This window comes from Mus caroli, chromosome 5 (genome assembly GCF_900094665.2).
Source record: "Mus caroli chromosome 5, CAROLI_EIJ_v1.1, whole genome shotgun sequence".
NCBI classification, from domain to species: Eukaryota; Metazoa; Chordata; class Mammalia; order Rodentia; family Muridae; genus Mus; species Mus caroli.
In genome coordinates this window covers 27,342,769-27,357,667 of record NC_034574.1, presented here as the reverse complement: position 1 = coordinate 27,357,667, position 14,899 = coordinate 27,342,769, and the positions used below count along the sequence as shown (strand labels likewise).

At 40.8% G+C, this 14,899-nt stretch overlaps 2 protein-coding genes across 2 annotated transcripts in view; one reads left to right on the top strand and one right to left on the bottom strand.

Annotated features, from left to right (window-relative positions):
- Yes1 (YES proto-oncogene 1, Src family tyrosine kinase) overlaps window positions 1-9,650 on the bottom strand; it is a 62,823-nt gene extending 53,173 nt beyond the window's left edge. The window contains exon 1 of the mRNA XM_021161697.2: window positions 9,451-9,650. The gene's annotated coding sequence lies outside the window, so the exon portion shown is untranslated. The remainder of the gene's footprint in view (window positions 1-9,450) is intronic.
- LOC115031107 lies at window positions 1,566-11,744 on the top strand. Its single transcript, XM_029477338.1, has 3 exons — window positions 1,566-1,574; window positions 8,954-9,234; window positions 9,417-11,744. Exons 1-3 carry the CDS (start codon window positions 1,566-1,568, stop codon window positions 10,276-10,278), a joined length of 1,152 nt encoding a protein of 383 aa, XP_029333198.1. The 3' UTR covers window positions 10,279-11,744.
- Window positions 11,745-14,899: the final 3,155 nt, after the last annotated feature.

Sequence of the window (14,899 nt, the reverse complement as noted above, 5' to 3'; positions counted from 1 at the left end):
AAAAAAAAAAAAAAAAAAAAGCTACTTTATAATTAACCACCCAACTGCCTATATAGCATAAGAAATATGTTTAATAAACAGCCTAATGATTAGTGTCTATAGTCATTAAAATTCACTTTAAGGGTCATTTAACTTTTTGTGTCTGTTTCCATGATTTCTCTACTATCAGTGGTGTCTTGGGAATATTAAAAAAGTGTCTTTCAGAAATTAAGATATGGGGGTTGGAGAGATGGCTCAGTGGTTAAGAGCACCCACTGCTCTTCCAGAGGTCCTGAGTTCAAATCCCAGCAACCACATAGTGGCTCACAACCATCTGTAATGGGATCTGGCACCCTCTTCTGGTATGTCTAAAGACAGCTACAGTGTACTTATATGTAATAAAAAATAAATATTAAAAAAAAGAAATTAAGATATGCAATTCTTCTCAAACTAAAGACCTGATATTATTTAAAGCTAGATAACCTCTTTTCCATTTTAAAGTATTTTTCATTTTTATTAAGTATTATATCACATATTACACGCTTTAAAATACACTGCATTATATCTATTCCATTTCATCAAAGTCCACTAATATGTTGTCTGACAGTTCTTTTTTCTTCGCCTTAACCAACTGATAGATGTACACAATGGACACATGATGAACAAGCATACTTCCATTGACTCAGACAGAGGTCAGGAAATATCTCAAACTACACCTTTACATAAGATTTGTTTTGGTGTGGTGGCACACGCCTTTAATCCCAGGACTTGCGAGGCAGAGGCAGGCGGATTTCTGAGTTCGAGGCCAGCTTGGTCTACAAAGTGAGTTCCAGGACAGCCAGGGCTATGATTCAAAAAAACAAAAAAAAACAAAAACAAAAAAAACATTTATTTTGGTATTGTTTGGCTTTGAAACAGTGCTTGCTGGCCCAGAACACCCTATATATACCATAATGGCACCAAATGCAAGAGATCTGTCTGACTCTACTTCCCAGTGCTGGGATTAATGGCCTGCCACACCATGCCCAGCATCTACATAGATAAATAAACCAAAACTTCATCCTCAGGCTCTACAAAGGTCACTCTGGCTTAGGTTCCCTTTTGATAAGCTCTTCTGCTACCTAGTTTGTTTATTCCAGCTTTTCTAACTTAAAGAGTAATGTCTTGTTATAGAAGTTAAAAGGTAAAAAGTTCGGGCAGTGGTGGCGCACGCCTTTAATCCCAGTACTTGGAAGGCAAAGGCAGGTGGATTTCTGAGTTCGAGCCAGCCAGGTCTACAGAGTGAGTTCCAGGACAGCCAAGGCTACACAGAGAAACGCTGTCTCAAAAAAACAAACAAACAAAAAAAACAAAAAAAAGAATAAAATAAAAAAGAGAAAGAAGGAAAGAAAGAAAAAGAAGAGAAAAGGTAAAAAGTTGAAACAGTGTCTTGCTATTTATTAGTATTATCATGCTCCTAAGACATTCTAAAAGTCTCACTTGTTCTCTGGTTAATATCCTAAGAGGTTCAAAACCCCCTCTATTATTAGAACAACACAAAACTACCACCGAGTTCCAATAGGAGTGACTAAGAGATTTCCGAGACAATGAAGAGGGTGAGGAATTCCACTATAATTTCCACCAGCTACTCCCCCTATCAAATTCATTGACATTGTTACTTAAGCTCACTTTTCAATACTAGAAGGACTGTGTGGATAAGAATACAATCCTAGGTTTAGTCTGAGCTCTCCTTTACCACCATAACCAGAATGTTTCATAAGTTTTTCCTATAAAAAGTGGGGTGAGGCTGGAGGGATGATTCAGTGGTTGAAAGAACTTGCTGCTCAAGCATGTACAGTGGTTCAAAAGTCTAACTACAATTCCGGAGGATATAATGTCCTTTTCTGATGTCCAAGGGTGCATGCACTCACAAAAGGGCACATACATACACTGAGGTGTATACATAAGATAAAATTTAAATATCAACAAATTACATGCTGCCATGCTGCCCATTAGAATCTTAAGATAGAAATTAGTAAATGTAGATTTTAATGTTTCCTAAAGTCGGGGTACTTCTTAAAGTGAAAAACTGTTTTTCCTAGTGCTTTTAATATAAAACCCAGGATGACACTGCCCTTACCACCAAAGATTCTGTCAAGAATCTGAAGATGGCCACCATTTTTCCTTCTTAGTGCTCCTAAATTAAGTTCAAAGATCAAATGCCAAATTAAATTTATCAGATGCTCTCTAGCTTAGAAAATAAACTTTCTTGGGAGGGAGGAACCTGGGAGGGAAAGGGGACAGGGAAAAGGGGGAGGGTGGACCAGGAGGGGAATAAAATCTCAAGTGTAAAAAAAAAAAAAAAAAAAAAAAAAAGAAAAAAATATACATATATTTTATTTATATATACATATACATATATTATATTAAATTAATATTATATTATATAGGGGAGGGGCAGCATCTAGAATGGTCTAGACTAAGTATAGCCAGCAGACTGAATGGGGCCATGAGAGAGGAGCGATGGGGAAAGGGAGCAAGTGGGGAATAGAAGGGAGTAGCAAGCAGTCCAAGAGGGGAGCCATGGACCAAGCACCCAAGAGCTAGTCCGGAAACCCAAGAGCTAGAGGGTGCATAACCAAAATGGCTGTGGAATCTGAAGCTGGGGGAAAGGAAGTGGAAGCCCAGACCCTGGGAGAGAGAGGTTTAGGGTAGTTAGTAGTGTGAGAAGGGCTGGGAGGAGCCACAGGTACTGAGCGAGACATGTCCTAGGTTTCTGTGATCTAACACTGTCCAACTTGTTTAATTACTGGGTCATTTCTGTGGCAGAGATATCTATCTATCCACCAAAAATTTTTCTCCTCCTGTGTGTAAAGTTGTTCTAAGAAACTAGGGTGGCTTAACAAGGATTATTATAGCCTTCTGGTAAATCCATATGACTTGTTTACAATAATGTAATATAGCAGGAACTGATATATGCTACAGTTTTTAAGAAGCATGGTCTCTAGACATAAATGGAATGCTCTCATTGAAGACAGGAATTGTGCCTAGGGATAATTAAGTACTACTCTTTGTCGCGGTAAATTTCTCCAACCCACATGTGCCCAGCAATGAAAATTCAACTCAGTTAATATAAATACAGGCTGTGCACCTGGATTGGGCAGATCTATCACTACAATACCATCTTCCACATCTATGAGACCCCTTAGAACTTGCGGATTCTCTAGGCTATGTGCTTCTGCTCCGCTTTTCTTCTTCTTCCTCCTCTTCTGCATCCTCTCCCTCTTCCATTTTCTCCTTCTCTCTCTCCACCTTCTGCTCCACCTTCCCTTTATCTGCCCAATCATCAGCTCTCCTTTATTTTATAAAGTAAGGTGGGAAGCAGGTTTACAGGAAATCACCTGAGTGCTGACTCATTCTTTGTTCCCCACCCCTCATAGGAGAATGGAATTAACATCAAATATCATTAGCCCCAGGGCTATCCACAATAACTCTTTAACACCTCTCCTTGACAGTTCAAACATCAGTCAAGTTAAATGCTTATTTGAATGTACTGTCACTGAAAAAACTGTCACTGAATTAGATCGGCCACACAAAAAAATTAAGTATAAACAAAAACCTGTGATTGTTGCATGAATTTAATGAGGTATTTGTTGATGGGTCTGTGATAAGCAAACACTGCCAGCTGCACACCCTAGACTCAAAAACACTTCACAAGGGTCACTGTTTTAGATTCATGGAAAATTTTAGGAGTACAACAAAACTCCCCACCCCAGGAAGCTTAAATTCTAGTCTATAGCTGGCACAATAACAGAATAAAGCCTGTCAATTTTCATGTGAAAACTTACATTCTAGTTTACTGAGGGAGGACTAACAGTATAAACTCAGTTACAATTCAAGACATAAAAGGAAGCCAAAGAAGACTCCTAAGGTAGCGAAGGAAGAAATGTTAACTAAGAACACATGGCCAAAGTAGCAAACAAAACTTCCATTTAGAGCTCTGGAAGGAAACTTTTGTTCAAACAGTGAAGAATTTGTATAGCAATAAGATTTACAGGAACACGCTGGGCGGTAGTGGCGCACGCCTTTAATCCCAGCACTCGGGAGGCAGAGGCAGGTGGATTTCTGAGTTCGAGGCCAGCCTGGTCTACAAAGTGAGTTCCAGAAAAAAGAAAAAGAAAGAAAGAAAAGAAAAGTATAAGTAAGAGTTAGATAGTGGTCGATGTCTCTAATTCTAGGAAGCAGAAAGCAAAGGCCAGAAGACTAAAAATCTGAGGCCAGATTGGGTTACAGAGCCAGTTCAAGGCCAGTTTGGTTACCCTGTAAAACGGTACACACAAACAAAGAAACAAACAACAACAAAAATGTAAGTGAATATTTTTCTTTGTTTTTTTGTTTTTGTTTTTTGTTGGTTGGTTGGTTGGTTGGTTGGTTGGTTTTGTTCCCAATTCAAATATATGATTTAAAATAGAAGAAAAAGGAAAAGACCCTCCTTTTCTACCACTGTTTCTTATTTCCAAGGAATAAAGGTCTTGATTCATTATGCTAAATCACAAGTATGCTTCTCTAGGGAGTCTATCCTCAGTTCCTCCAGCTATGTCCTCTCACCTACTCCCCCACACACACAGACACACAGACACACACGCACAGACACACTCTATAAATAAATAAATATATAAATAAGGAAATCTTAAAAAAAAATCTTTACTGTGGATTACTATAAAACTGTACCTTGACTCAGGAACACTTTATCAACTATAAGAGCCACAGAAAGAAATTAGTTACAATTTTATGAGAAATGTGCTTAGTCATATGAACTTTGTAAAAGACACAAAGGAAGAAAATATTTTACCAGTCTATTGTTCAGTGGCCTAATGACAATGTATTCTTGATAATGTTCAACCAGTCAGTCTTCCATATCTCTTCCTTAGGGTTCTGCTAAATTGAACTATTTCTAATCCCTACCTCAAATTAGCCCAAACCCTGAGCCACCCAGTACTTCCAGGATTAGTAAAAGGATCTGTTCCATCTAATTTTCAGTAGATAGCTGTAAAAAAAAAAAATCAGTATAAAATGATGCATTATCATTTCACAGGCAGCAAAATCTGCTCATGGTATCTTTCAGCCTGGTTTGCCATACATAGCTGATACTGTGTTTGCATTTTCCCCCTTTTACTTTTGAGACAAGGTAACACTGGACTTGAATTCCCAATCCCCCATCCACCTCCTCTTACAGACTACCATGGATTACTAGTACTTGTACTTGTTGAGGCTTAGCTTCTCGAATACCAACAGTAAGAAAAAAGAATTTGGGGTTTCTATTTTCAAAGTTCGGACAACAGGGGATAAATTATTTTCAAAATTCAGACAACGGGGTAGCTAGTTCTAGAACTAACCCCTCTCAAGGATCTTCTACTTTTTGTAGGAGAGTCCAAAATTAATGTACATCAGCAATCCAGCCATCCCCCTAACTTGAAATATGTTACATGCTTCTTAAATACCCAACAACTGAAAGGCAATGCTAAGCAAGGAGATGAGGCACCGAGGCTTGTAATTCATGCCATCAGTACATCACACTATACTCTGTAATCATAGCATTCTCCATTTTTCTTGGAGTATGTTTCCCAGTCTTAAGGTTATAAACCTCAACTCAGATCAAGACATGCTGCCATCAAGTCGGCTGGTTCCAAGACAACAGTAGTGCTGCAGCAGCCAAGGATCCCTTGGCACAGACTTGCTCAAATGATACTGGCAGCAGCACTGGCTCTTCCCTTCTATCTCGACTGTTACTATAGCTCCTTTGCTAAATCTGTCCCTGAGTTTAGACAGGAGCTGGATGGCTCATAATCACCCAGCAGCTGCAGCTGAGCAATACTCAGCTAATTGTGGCACTGGAGCAGCTGAGAGAAGAAAAAAGAAAATATATACCCGATTGTAGCCATACATAAGTAGCTGTACACAAAGCTGGTAAGACACCAACACACTTTAATAGGAACAGATTATTTCCTCTGAAGAGAAGCAGTTAGGTCTTGCTAGAGGACTTGTATCTCTAGTATAAGTTTAAATGTGAACCAAAGGTGACCTAGCCATGTAGCTCTCTGAACAATAGAAGATCTTACTAAAATTTCCTGTAAATATGCACACAAGGACAGAATCACAAACATTGCCTTTACAATGAGGCAAAGTTCCTGTGACATGAACTTGGCACAGATGCAATCTCTTCTTCAGAGCTCCATTACAACAACATAAAGTAACAAAACCAACAGCTAAAACAGCAAGCAACTACACAGAATAACTAAAGCGGCCTCAGGCAACCACTCTGTCTCTCTGAAACACCATTGTCATTGCTTCCTTCTGTAACAAAAGTATAGTATTTCTTCAGACCCTACAAACCTCATAAAGTGTAATTAAAGGGAAAATCACTACACAATGAAAAAAAATCTCATGTTAAAACTGACACTGAGGGCTGGTGAGATGGCTCAGTGGGTAAGAGCACCCGACTGCTCTTCCAAAGGTCCAGAGTTCAAATCCCAGCAACCACATGGTGGCTCACAACCATCCGTAACGAGATCTGGTGCCCTCTTCTGGAGTGTCTGAAGACAGCTACAGTGTACAAAAAAAAAAAAAAAAAAAAAAAAAAAAAAAAAAACTGACACTGAATTGTTTTTATCTGAAGCATTACTGCTTTAAGGAAAAAAAAAGGAATGAAAGTCAACTCTTGCTATGTCAGTTTTGTCATGGTACCTGATTTTCTGAAAGGTAGGTACCTGATAAAAGAACACCTCAATAAACATTTTGATTACTTTCTATTTACTATTTATATTTAAAATTAACACATAACACCTTCTCTCAGAACATTAAAATAACATAAAAATCAAGAACTCAATAAGAAACACTTTTTTTGAAAATTCTCTCATTACTGTACATTTGGAAGTGTGTGGTATTTTCTTTTTTTTATTAGATTTTTTTTTGTGCGTGCGTGCGTGTGTGTGTGTGTGTGTGTGTGGTATTTTTACACACAAACTAGTATATGATATTTATGATGCGAGAAATCTAAACCTGTTAGCAAAGAAGAGCCCAGGGAGTGCCCTTAAGCTAGACACAAATGACTAAAATTTTTAATCAACAGGGAAAAGATTAATGGATGTGACAGGAAACCAGATTATCCTGAAAATTAAATTATTAATTTAACCTAAGCACCTTCTACACTGCATTACATTCGGGCTTCTTAAAAATATTTTTATGTAAAATATAAAACCTAGGTAACAGACAAACACAAATGTATGAGCTCATAAAACTAACACCTCCAAGACCCCAAGGATAGAAGCATCACTTCCTTGTAGTTTTTTTTTTTTAATAGTTTTATCACTTAAATTTGCATCCCTAGACATCAGAGCCTATCAATGCTCTTCAAAAAAAAAAAAAAAAAATCTGCTCAGGTTTCTTTCCTAAACAATGGTAATAAGACTGATAAATGATGCTCACACCAACCTGAACCACTAAATTGGAAGTTCAATATATATTTTTTTTAATTACCAGGGCTGGAGAGATGGCTCAGTGGTTAAGTGGTTAAGTGGTTAAGTGGTTAAGACTGCTCTTCCAGAGGTCCTGAGTTCAATTCCAAGCAACCACATGGTGGCTCACAACCATCTGTAATGGGATCTGATGCCCTCTTCTGGTGTGTCTGAAGACAGCGACAGTGTACTTATATAAATATTTTTTAAAAAATTACCCACAGTAGTATGCTATTACTGTTAGGACTATGCAAATTTGAACTGTAAGTAAACAAGATTAGTAATATTTCACTACTCTTTTAGCACACTCTTTTATTTATATATGCAATGAAATAAAATTTTATTTGCAAAGACAATGGGGTTTTTTGAGAATTTCTTCAACTAAAAGCAATTTTTGACTATATATTAATATTATCCTTTGGCCATGAGATAAATTTCACACCTATCCCAGAAGACAGGTCAGGGCTGTAATTTCACTTTCAGTTGAACAGAAAGGAGTCAATTTTGTGGTCTGTGAAGTCAGCAAAAACTAGCTACAAAATTAAAGGTATACCATTACCGTAGTTTTATGGCAAAGCACACATTTTAAAAGCTCTTCTTTTATCCTGGAAATATGGAATATAAACAGTCTTGTATCTAAGTTTCAATCAAAGGCAATCTTCTCCCTCCCCTAAATTTAGGACCTACTGAAATGTCAACCAGCATCTACATTTTTCACTGAGGTTTTGCTGGTATTCAAAAATAAGATATAGCTAAATGCTGACATAGCAAGAGGGAAAAAATTCCTGAAGAACAACTTTCCTACAGTTGTGCTCTCTCCCCTATGTGATGCATATAAGAACTTTGGCTTTTAATTTAACACTCCCTATCTGCCCACTCAAAATGTTTCTAGTCCACACCATTGTGCTGGCACGTATTCGGCCTTAAATTGAGTCACACATGCACACTTAATAACATTTTCATTAGTAATTTAAATTTAGAAATTTAACAGGATGTTTAAACTCACTTTCAATTGTCAATTTTGGTGAGTAATTTTACACGAAATACATGAATATACCATACCGCAATATCCTGTGAAATCACATGTAAAAAACACAGCTGTGGAACACACGAGAGAGGTACAAAGTTATGTTTCAACTGCATACTTTTCATTTATTTACTTTAATAACTGTCATTCCACTGCTGTTCCAGTCACTTATGCAAAGAATAACTACATCAAAACTACGCTGTGCCCCATTCACAATCCCTATACCAGAAACGATATTCCCACTTTTTAAAAACAACTCTTTCTCAAGCCCAATAAAGCAAAAGCTGGAAGCAATTATCAAGAAGCAAAACACAAACAAAATTTTCGTTGACACAGGAGGACAGAGAACCGAACTCATGGGGGGAGGCGGAGTGGCAAGGCACTTAAAAGTGGCCGCTGATTGTAACACGTCCCAACACCCTCAAACCCAAACAAAGGAAAACTTTATAAACAGGTCGTGGTTTGCAATCAAACCAAGTACAACCGGCCGCTCACCCACTCGCTCCACGCGTTCCACTCCTCGCTCCAGACAGTTACCGCGGGCGTCAGGCGACCTCCAGCCGCTGAGACGAGAAGGGGCCGCTCCCCTACCCTCTGGTCCTTATTCGCTAGTGACCCCACGTCCTTTAGGGTGGAGGGTGCAGCGGCGGCACCACATAGGCTGGACCACTATCCGGACTCCCGCAGGATCGGGAAGTCCTGGACAGGGCGGAGACCGAGGCACTGGGCAAGCAGGTAGTGAGTCCAGGAGACGGGACACACACGCCCGCCCGCCAGACCGCGGGAGGGGAGAAGTTTCTCCTCAACTTCCAGACTCCGGGACCAGCAGGCGGACAGCGGCAGGGGCGGCGGCGCCTCGAGAAGCCCGGGAGCAGGAGGGTGGATGCCGAGGCCTAGAGCTGCCCGGTCCGGGTCAGCTGCCTACGTCGCGAGGCCACGCCGCGAGCTTACCTGAGTCCGGCCGCTCTCGCACGGGTCGCCGCGGGGAGAAGGCGGCCGGCCGAGGTGGACGCCCGCGGGTCCCTCTCCCTTCTCCACCTCCAGCTCGCGGGGCGCCAGGAGGCAGCGACGGCGGCGCAGCCGGCCCGGGACGCTTTACTTGAGGAGGAGGGAACTCCCGGACGCCCGCACCCCGCCGCCTCCCTCTCTCCTCCTCTCGCCGCCGGCCCCGCCCCTCCGCTCCGGATCGCGCGCGGGGCGGGGGTTGCGGCTACCTGCGCGCGCCCGCTCACCGGAACTCGCGCTCTGCTGTCTGCTTGGAGCGCCTTCCGGCGCGGGAGCTCTGCGCGGGGTCCGCGGGCCGCTGGGAGGCCCGGCAGTGTCTTGCCTGCCGGCCCAACATGGCGCCAGGGGCCAGGCGGGCTCCTGAGGGGGCGTGAGGAGAAAGCAGCACCGACATGTGGTTCCCTGCCTTGCCCGCACGCCGACTACCGCAACGGGCGAAGCGGGGCTGGCTCCGCCTGGCTCACCGAAACACTGAGGGGTGTGGGGCTTTGTTTTCGGAGGGTGATCGGAGTTGGGGTTCTTTGGAGAGAGGTTGACTGTTCATTTCTCAGCTTTGTGCCTCCGCACCCTTTGTCACTGATAGTAAAATCTCAGTCGAACCGCGTGAGCCATCCGGGCGGTGCTGACACCTTGGTTCTCGTCTGGCCGCAGAAGCTTCCTGTTGACTGTAGGTCGAACCAGCCTTGCCGCGCGAGTAGAACCGGAGCTGAGTTGTGTTGGCAATTCTCCCAGGAATGGTGGCTTTCACTTAGAGTGGGACAGCATTGTATTTGATCCTCGTAATAGGGAACCCGGACAGGCACTGTGACTCTTCTTGACAGCTATGAAAGCTGACGTTAGGGCCCCTTGAAGTGAAGAAGTCAAGATGGAAGGATTTTTGTTTGTTTTCCCTCCGAAGGCCTTGCATCTTTTTTCTGCTTGCCTTGCAGAAAAAGGAAGAGTTTGGAGGAACTGGGGTACAAGATTGAGAGGGTCAAAAGACAATCTAGAAGTACTCAGGCACGTCTGCCTTATCACATTGTTAATTTCTCTTTTGTATTTCCTCTTTGGTGGGGTTATTCGAAGTCTTAATGTGGGACTATTGGTTTCCTTTGTGGTTTTCAGAGAAGTTCACCATCATCTTTGACATATCAACTCTGTCAGTAGTCTGGTATTTTAGGAACTTAAATGCACACAGCTTTAAAAAGCTTCTTCAGAGAAAGGAACGGGAATCCACATGAACAACTATGTGTGATGTAGAGCGGTGCTTTATTCTGCCATTGACTGGTGCATTAAGGTTTGTTTGTTGTTTGTTTGTTTTTGTTTTTCGAGACAGGGTTTCTCTGTGTAGCCCTGGCTGTCCTGGAACTCACTTTGTAGACCAGGCTGGCCTCGAACTCAGAAATCCGCCTGCCTCTGCCTCCCAAGTGCTAGGGATTAAAGGCGTGCACCACTACCGCCCGGCAAGTTTTTTCTTGAAACTAGAATGTTAGTTACTTGAGCTGTTGCCTTTCTAAACCTACAGATAAAATAGAAATATATTTGTGACCCTAAACTCTCCCAATTTAAAAGACAACAAACAAAAACCCTCTCAATATTAGTTTAACCTTTTTTGAATTTTTTTTTTATATTTTACTTTGTTTTACTTTGCTTGCTTTTTTGAGACAGAGTCTTGTGTAGCCCAGGATAGCTTTGAACTTGCTGTGTAGCTGAGGATGATTTTTGAGCCCCTCCTTCTCCTGTCTCTACCTCCCAGTTTCTGGGGTTACATGTAGGTTCCATCACACACAATTTCTGTATTTTAAGGTAGGGAGAGAGTATCAAAAATACACCTACAACTTAAATGTTACATTTAATGGCGATTAATTTTAGAAATATTCTTAAAGATGGTGACAGGATCTGGGAAATTTTGCTGTGGGAAATTTTGGTGTTATAGAAACTAGCCATAGCTAAAGCCCTGTTTGTGAAATGGTCAGGCAAGTGTCGGCTCATGCCTCCCTCTTCACAGTGTTATAGTGTGTTAAGACCTATCTTGAAACCTCTGGGAAAATCAGCCCTAGGGAGGAAGGGGAAGGCCAATGGAAAATTTGAACTATATTAGGTATTTCTAAAACTAAGGTGTTCTTACTTATCAAAGTTGGCTGGAAGTTTGAATTATTAGAAGTTGAACTGATGATGACCAATGGAACCTATGATTCTGCCTGGAAATGTTCTTGTTTAGAATAAAGTGCTATCGGGAAGAGATTTGCCCACTTCACGAAGGCCCTGGTAATGAGTTTTTCTTCCTGCAACAGTGGAAAGCCATGCACTGTATGATCTCCACCATCCCTATTACGAGACAGACTTTTCTTTTTCCTTTTAAAGATTTATTTATTTTTATGTGAGTACAGTGTAGCTGTTTTCAGACACACATCAGATCTCATCACAGCTGGTTGTGAGCCACCATGTGGTTGCTGGGAATTGAACTCAGGACCTCTGGGAGAACAGTCAGTGCTCTTAACCGCTGAGCCATCTCTCCAGACCTAGAAAGAGTTTTCAAAGATAACTTTTACCCGCTAGGAGCAGGATGTCCTTTTGTACACATGGCATGTATCTGTGCTGTCCTGGCTTTGCCTTTTCCAGCTGTCCATGCCTACTCCCAAGCCCCACCTAGAAAGAGCACAAGAACCTTTCTAAGCTAAGATTTGTAGTTTCAGGCATTTCTTCTTGAGTGTGAGGCTCATTATAACAAGCTCTCATTATAACAAGTACAGTTCATTACTTACTCAAACTTTGTGTTTTCATAACCTTGTAATGGGCATGATGGATTTGTTTTCCCTTCCTCTCAACTGAACTTCCTCCGATAAATTTCTTTTTAGCTTAAATTAAGTAGAAAGTCTGTTCTTTGCAAATAAGAAACTCAATTTAGACCCCAGCTCTTGAGATGTGGAGGTAAAGAATCAGGAGTCCTAAGCCATTTACTGAGTTTCAAGCCAACTTAGGCTCAACCTGTCTCAACAAAAAATCCCAGAAAACAAAACACAATTTAGCGTCTACTGCTTTGTATTGCTGACTGACTATCACCTCAGCTCTGAGGGCAGGATTTCCTGCTTTCTGTTCAGACTAGGGGTGGGACACTTACAGGGGAACGGATTTTCACAGACAGGGAAGGAGTAGCAGCACAGCCAGAGTGGAGGCAGGAACTTAAAGGAGCCCTAACATAGTAATGTGATTCTTGCCAGGCACAAGGCTGACACATCCTCTTACCTAAGTGAGGCAGTCAAGGCTCCCAGATCATGGCATCACTTTCGCCCTGAGCACTAACTCAAACCTCAGACTTGTACTCAGCACAATTTTGACAGCAGCTCCTTTCCTCCCATGTGCTGTGTTTGTGTTTCTATAGTTTTTCTTGAGTGTTTTGGCCTGCGTTTTCTAGTATCTGCAGCTGATGTGTAATGATATTGGCAGTGCTTCTGGCCTTGAGTTTAACCTCCACTAAGTTGCTACCAGTTTGCTACTTCTGAGGACTTTTACACATGGGTTAGGAGAAGTAGATCCTAACTTTGCTTGAAGGCAAGAAGTTGAAGTTAGAATGTTTACCAGAGCTGATGGTTTAGAAAAGAAGCTAAATCAGGCTCTATCTTTAAAGTTCACTGAATGGGCTCATGAAGCATAAAATATTTATATTAGGGAGCTTTATATAATTAGATGTTTTCCAAGATGGTGCTAGCTTGTTTTTTTTTTTTTTTAAATTTATTATATGTAAGTACACTGTAGCTGTCTTCAGACACACCAGAAGAGGGCATCAGATCTCATCATGGGTGGTTGTGAGCCACCATGTAGTTGCTGGGATTTGAACTCAGGACTTTTGGAAGATCAGTCAGTGCTCTTACCGGCTAAGCCATCTCTCCAGCCCGCTAGCTTGGGTTTTAGACAATGTATTTAGAATGTATACTTTTCTAACTTTCTTTAAAATCTCCTTTCTAAAGCTGAACAGATTTTGTTGCAACTTTAGCTATAAAGATCATTTTCTCATATGTATCTGACAAAATTTTAAACCCTGACTTACCTTACCTTAGGGCTTGACATAACTACAATGTTTTTAATGCTTTAACAAAATGTATTCACTCTTCTTTGACTTGTATGTGAGTAGAGCTTTTGATGAGTTGAAATTGTTCATTTTTTTTTTCCTTACTAAAAAGAAACACGTAGTGATGCTTGCCTTTAATCCCAGCACTTGGGAAGCAGAAGTCTACACAGAGAAACCCTATCTTGAAAAGCAAAACAAAAGAGACACATGTACATTAAATATTTAAACCCATACTTTGGTGAAATGTGTTAAGTCATGTGAACGAATGTGTTAATCAGATCAGCAATGCAGATAGTAAAGTTGATAAAACATTACCAACAATAACAAAAACAGTAGCTGCCTTTTATTGAGCCCTAGGCAATGCACAGGGCTTGCCTACAGCATTCCTTTAATCCCTAGAATATCCTTGGAGTGAGCCTTGTTTTCAGATTGAAGCTCTCAGGTTTTCATATTGGAACTCTAAGGCTTAGAGTAAGGACTTAAACACAATGAGAGAAGCCACTCCAAAATCTACTGAGAGTCCTTATGATTTCAAAAAATATTTTCCTGTTTCTACCAACAATTATTTTTAAATGTTATTTCAGTGACCATGTAAAACCACAATTATTTCTCCCTAATTCTAGAATAGCAGGTAAATTTCTCATAGAAAAATACATAGCTTAAGCTGAGTATGAAACACATATCTGTAATTCTAGCACCTAGGACCAGTTGGGATAATAGTGAAATCTTCTTTTATAAATAAATTAGAATTTAAAAATAAATGCACAACAGAGAGATGTGGGGTTCTAGAAATTCATAGAAAATTCTATTACAATCCTATGAAGGTTGGAGAAAAACTTAAATATATGATACTAGTCTTAAAAGAATTACCTCATTTAATTAAAAAGACTCAGATAAAGCTTTCTGATGACTACCAACTTCCACTAAAACCTACATAAACCATGTTTTTCAAGCAAAAACCAAATACCTAGAAAATAATTGTATATAAAACAGTCATCTTTCCAAATGAAAAGTACCTGTCAGTATTTCCATTTTAATCTGCCAAGCTGAGCTGACCTCAGTTAAGCTTTGCATGATAACCATAGTGGTAAGTGCTGGGGTTAGGAAATTGCCACACAAGCCTCTCACACTGACCACAGTCAAAAGGCGTTGGTTTATTGAATGCCACACCCCAAAACTGATCGACTAGGGCCACAGATCAAACTCAGCAGATGACAGCAACATTGGGTCAAGATCCTATGGGCTTTCTAAGCCTGAGCTCTATAGACAGGGATAGGGAGTTTCCTTAGGAATACACTTCTGCTCCCATGTTTGTTTGGGGTACTCAGCTGTGGCAGGGGACTTGCC

Excerpts from the sequence above, each read along its gene's own strand:
- LOC115031107 (XM_029477338.1), top strand. Across the intron at positions 9,235-9,416 it reads CCGAGGCACTGGGCAAGCAG|CTGCCTACGTCGCGAGGCCA; the intron begins GTAGTGAGTCCA and ends GGTCCGGGTCAG.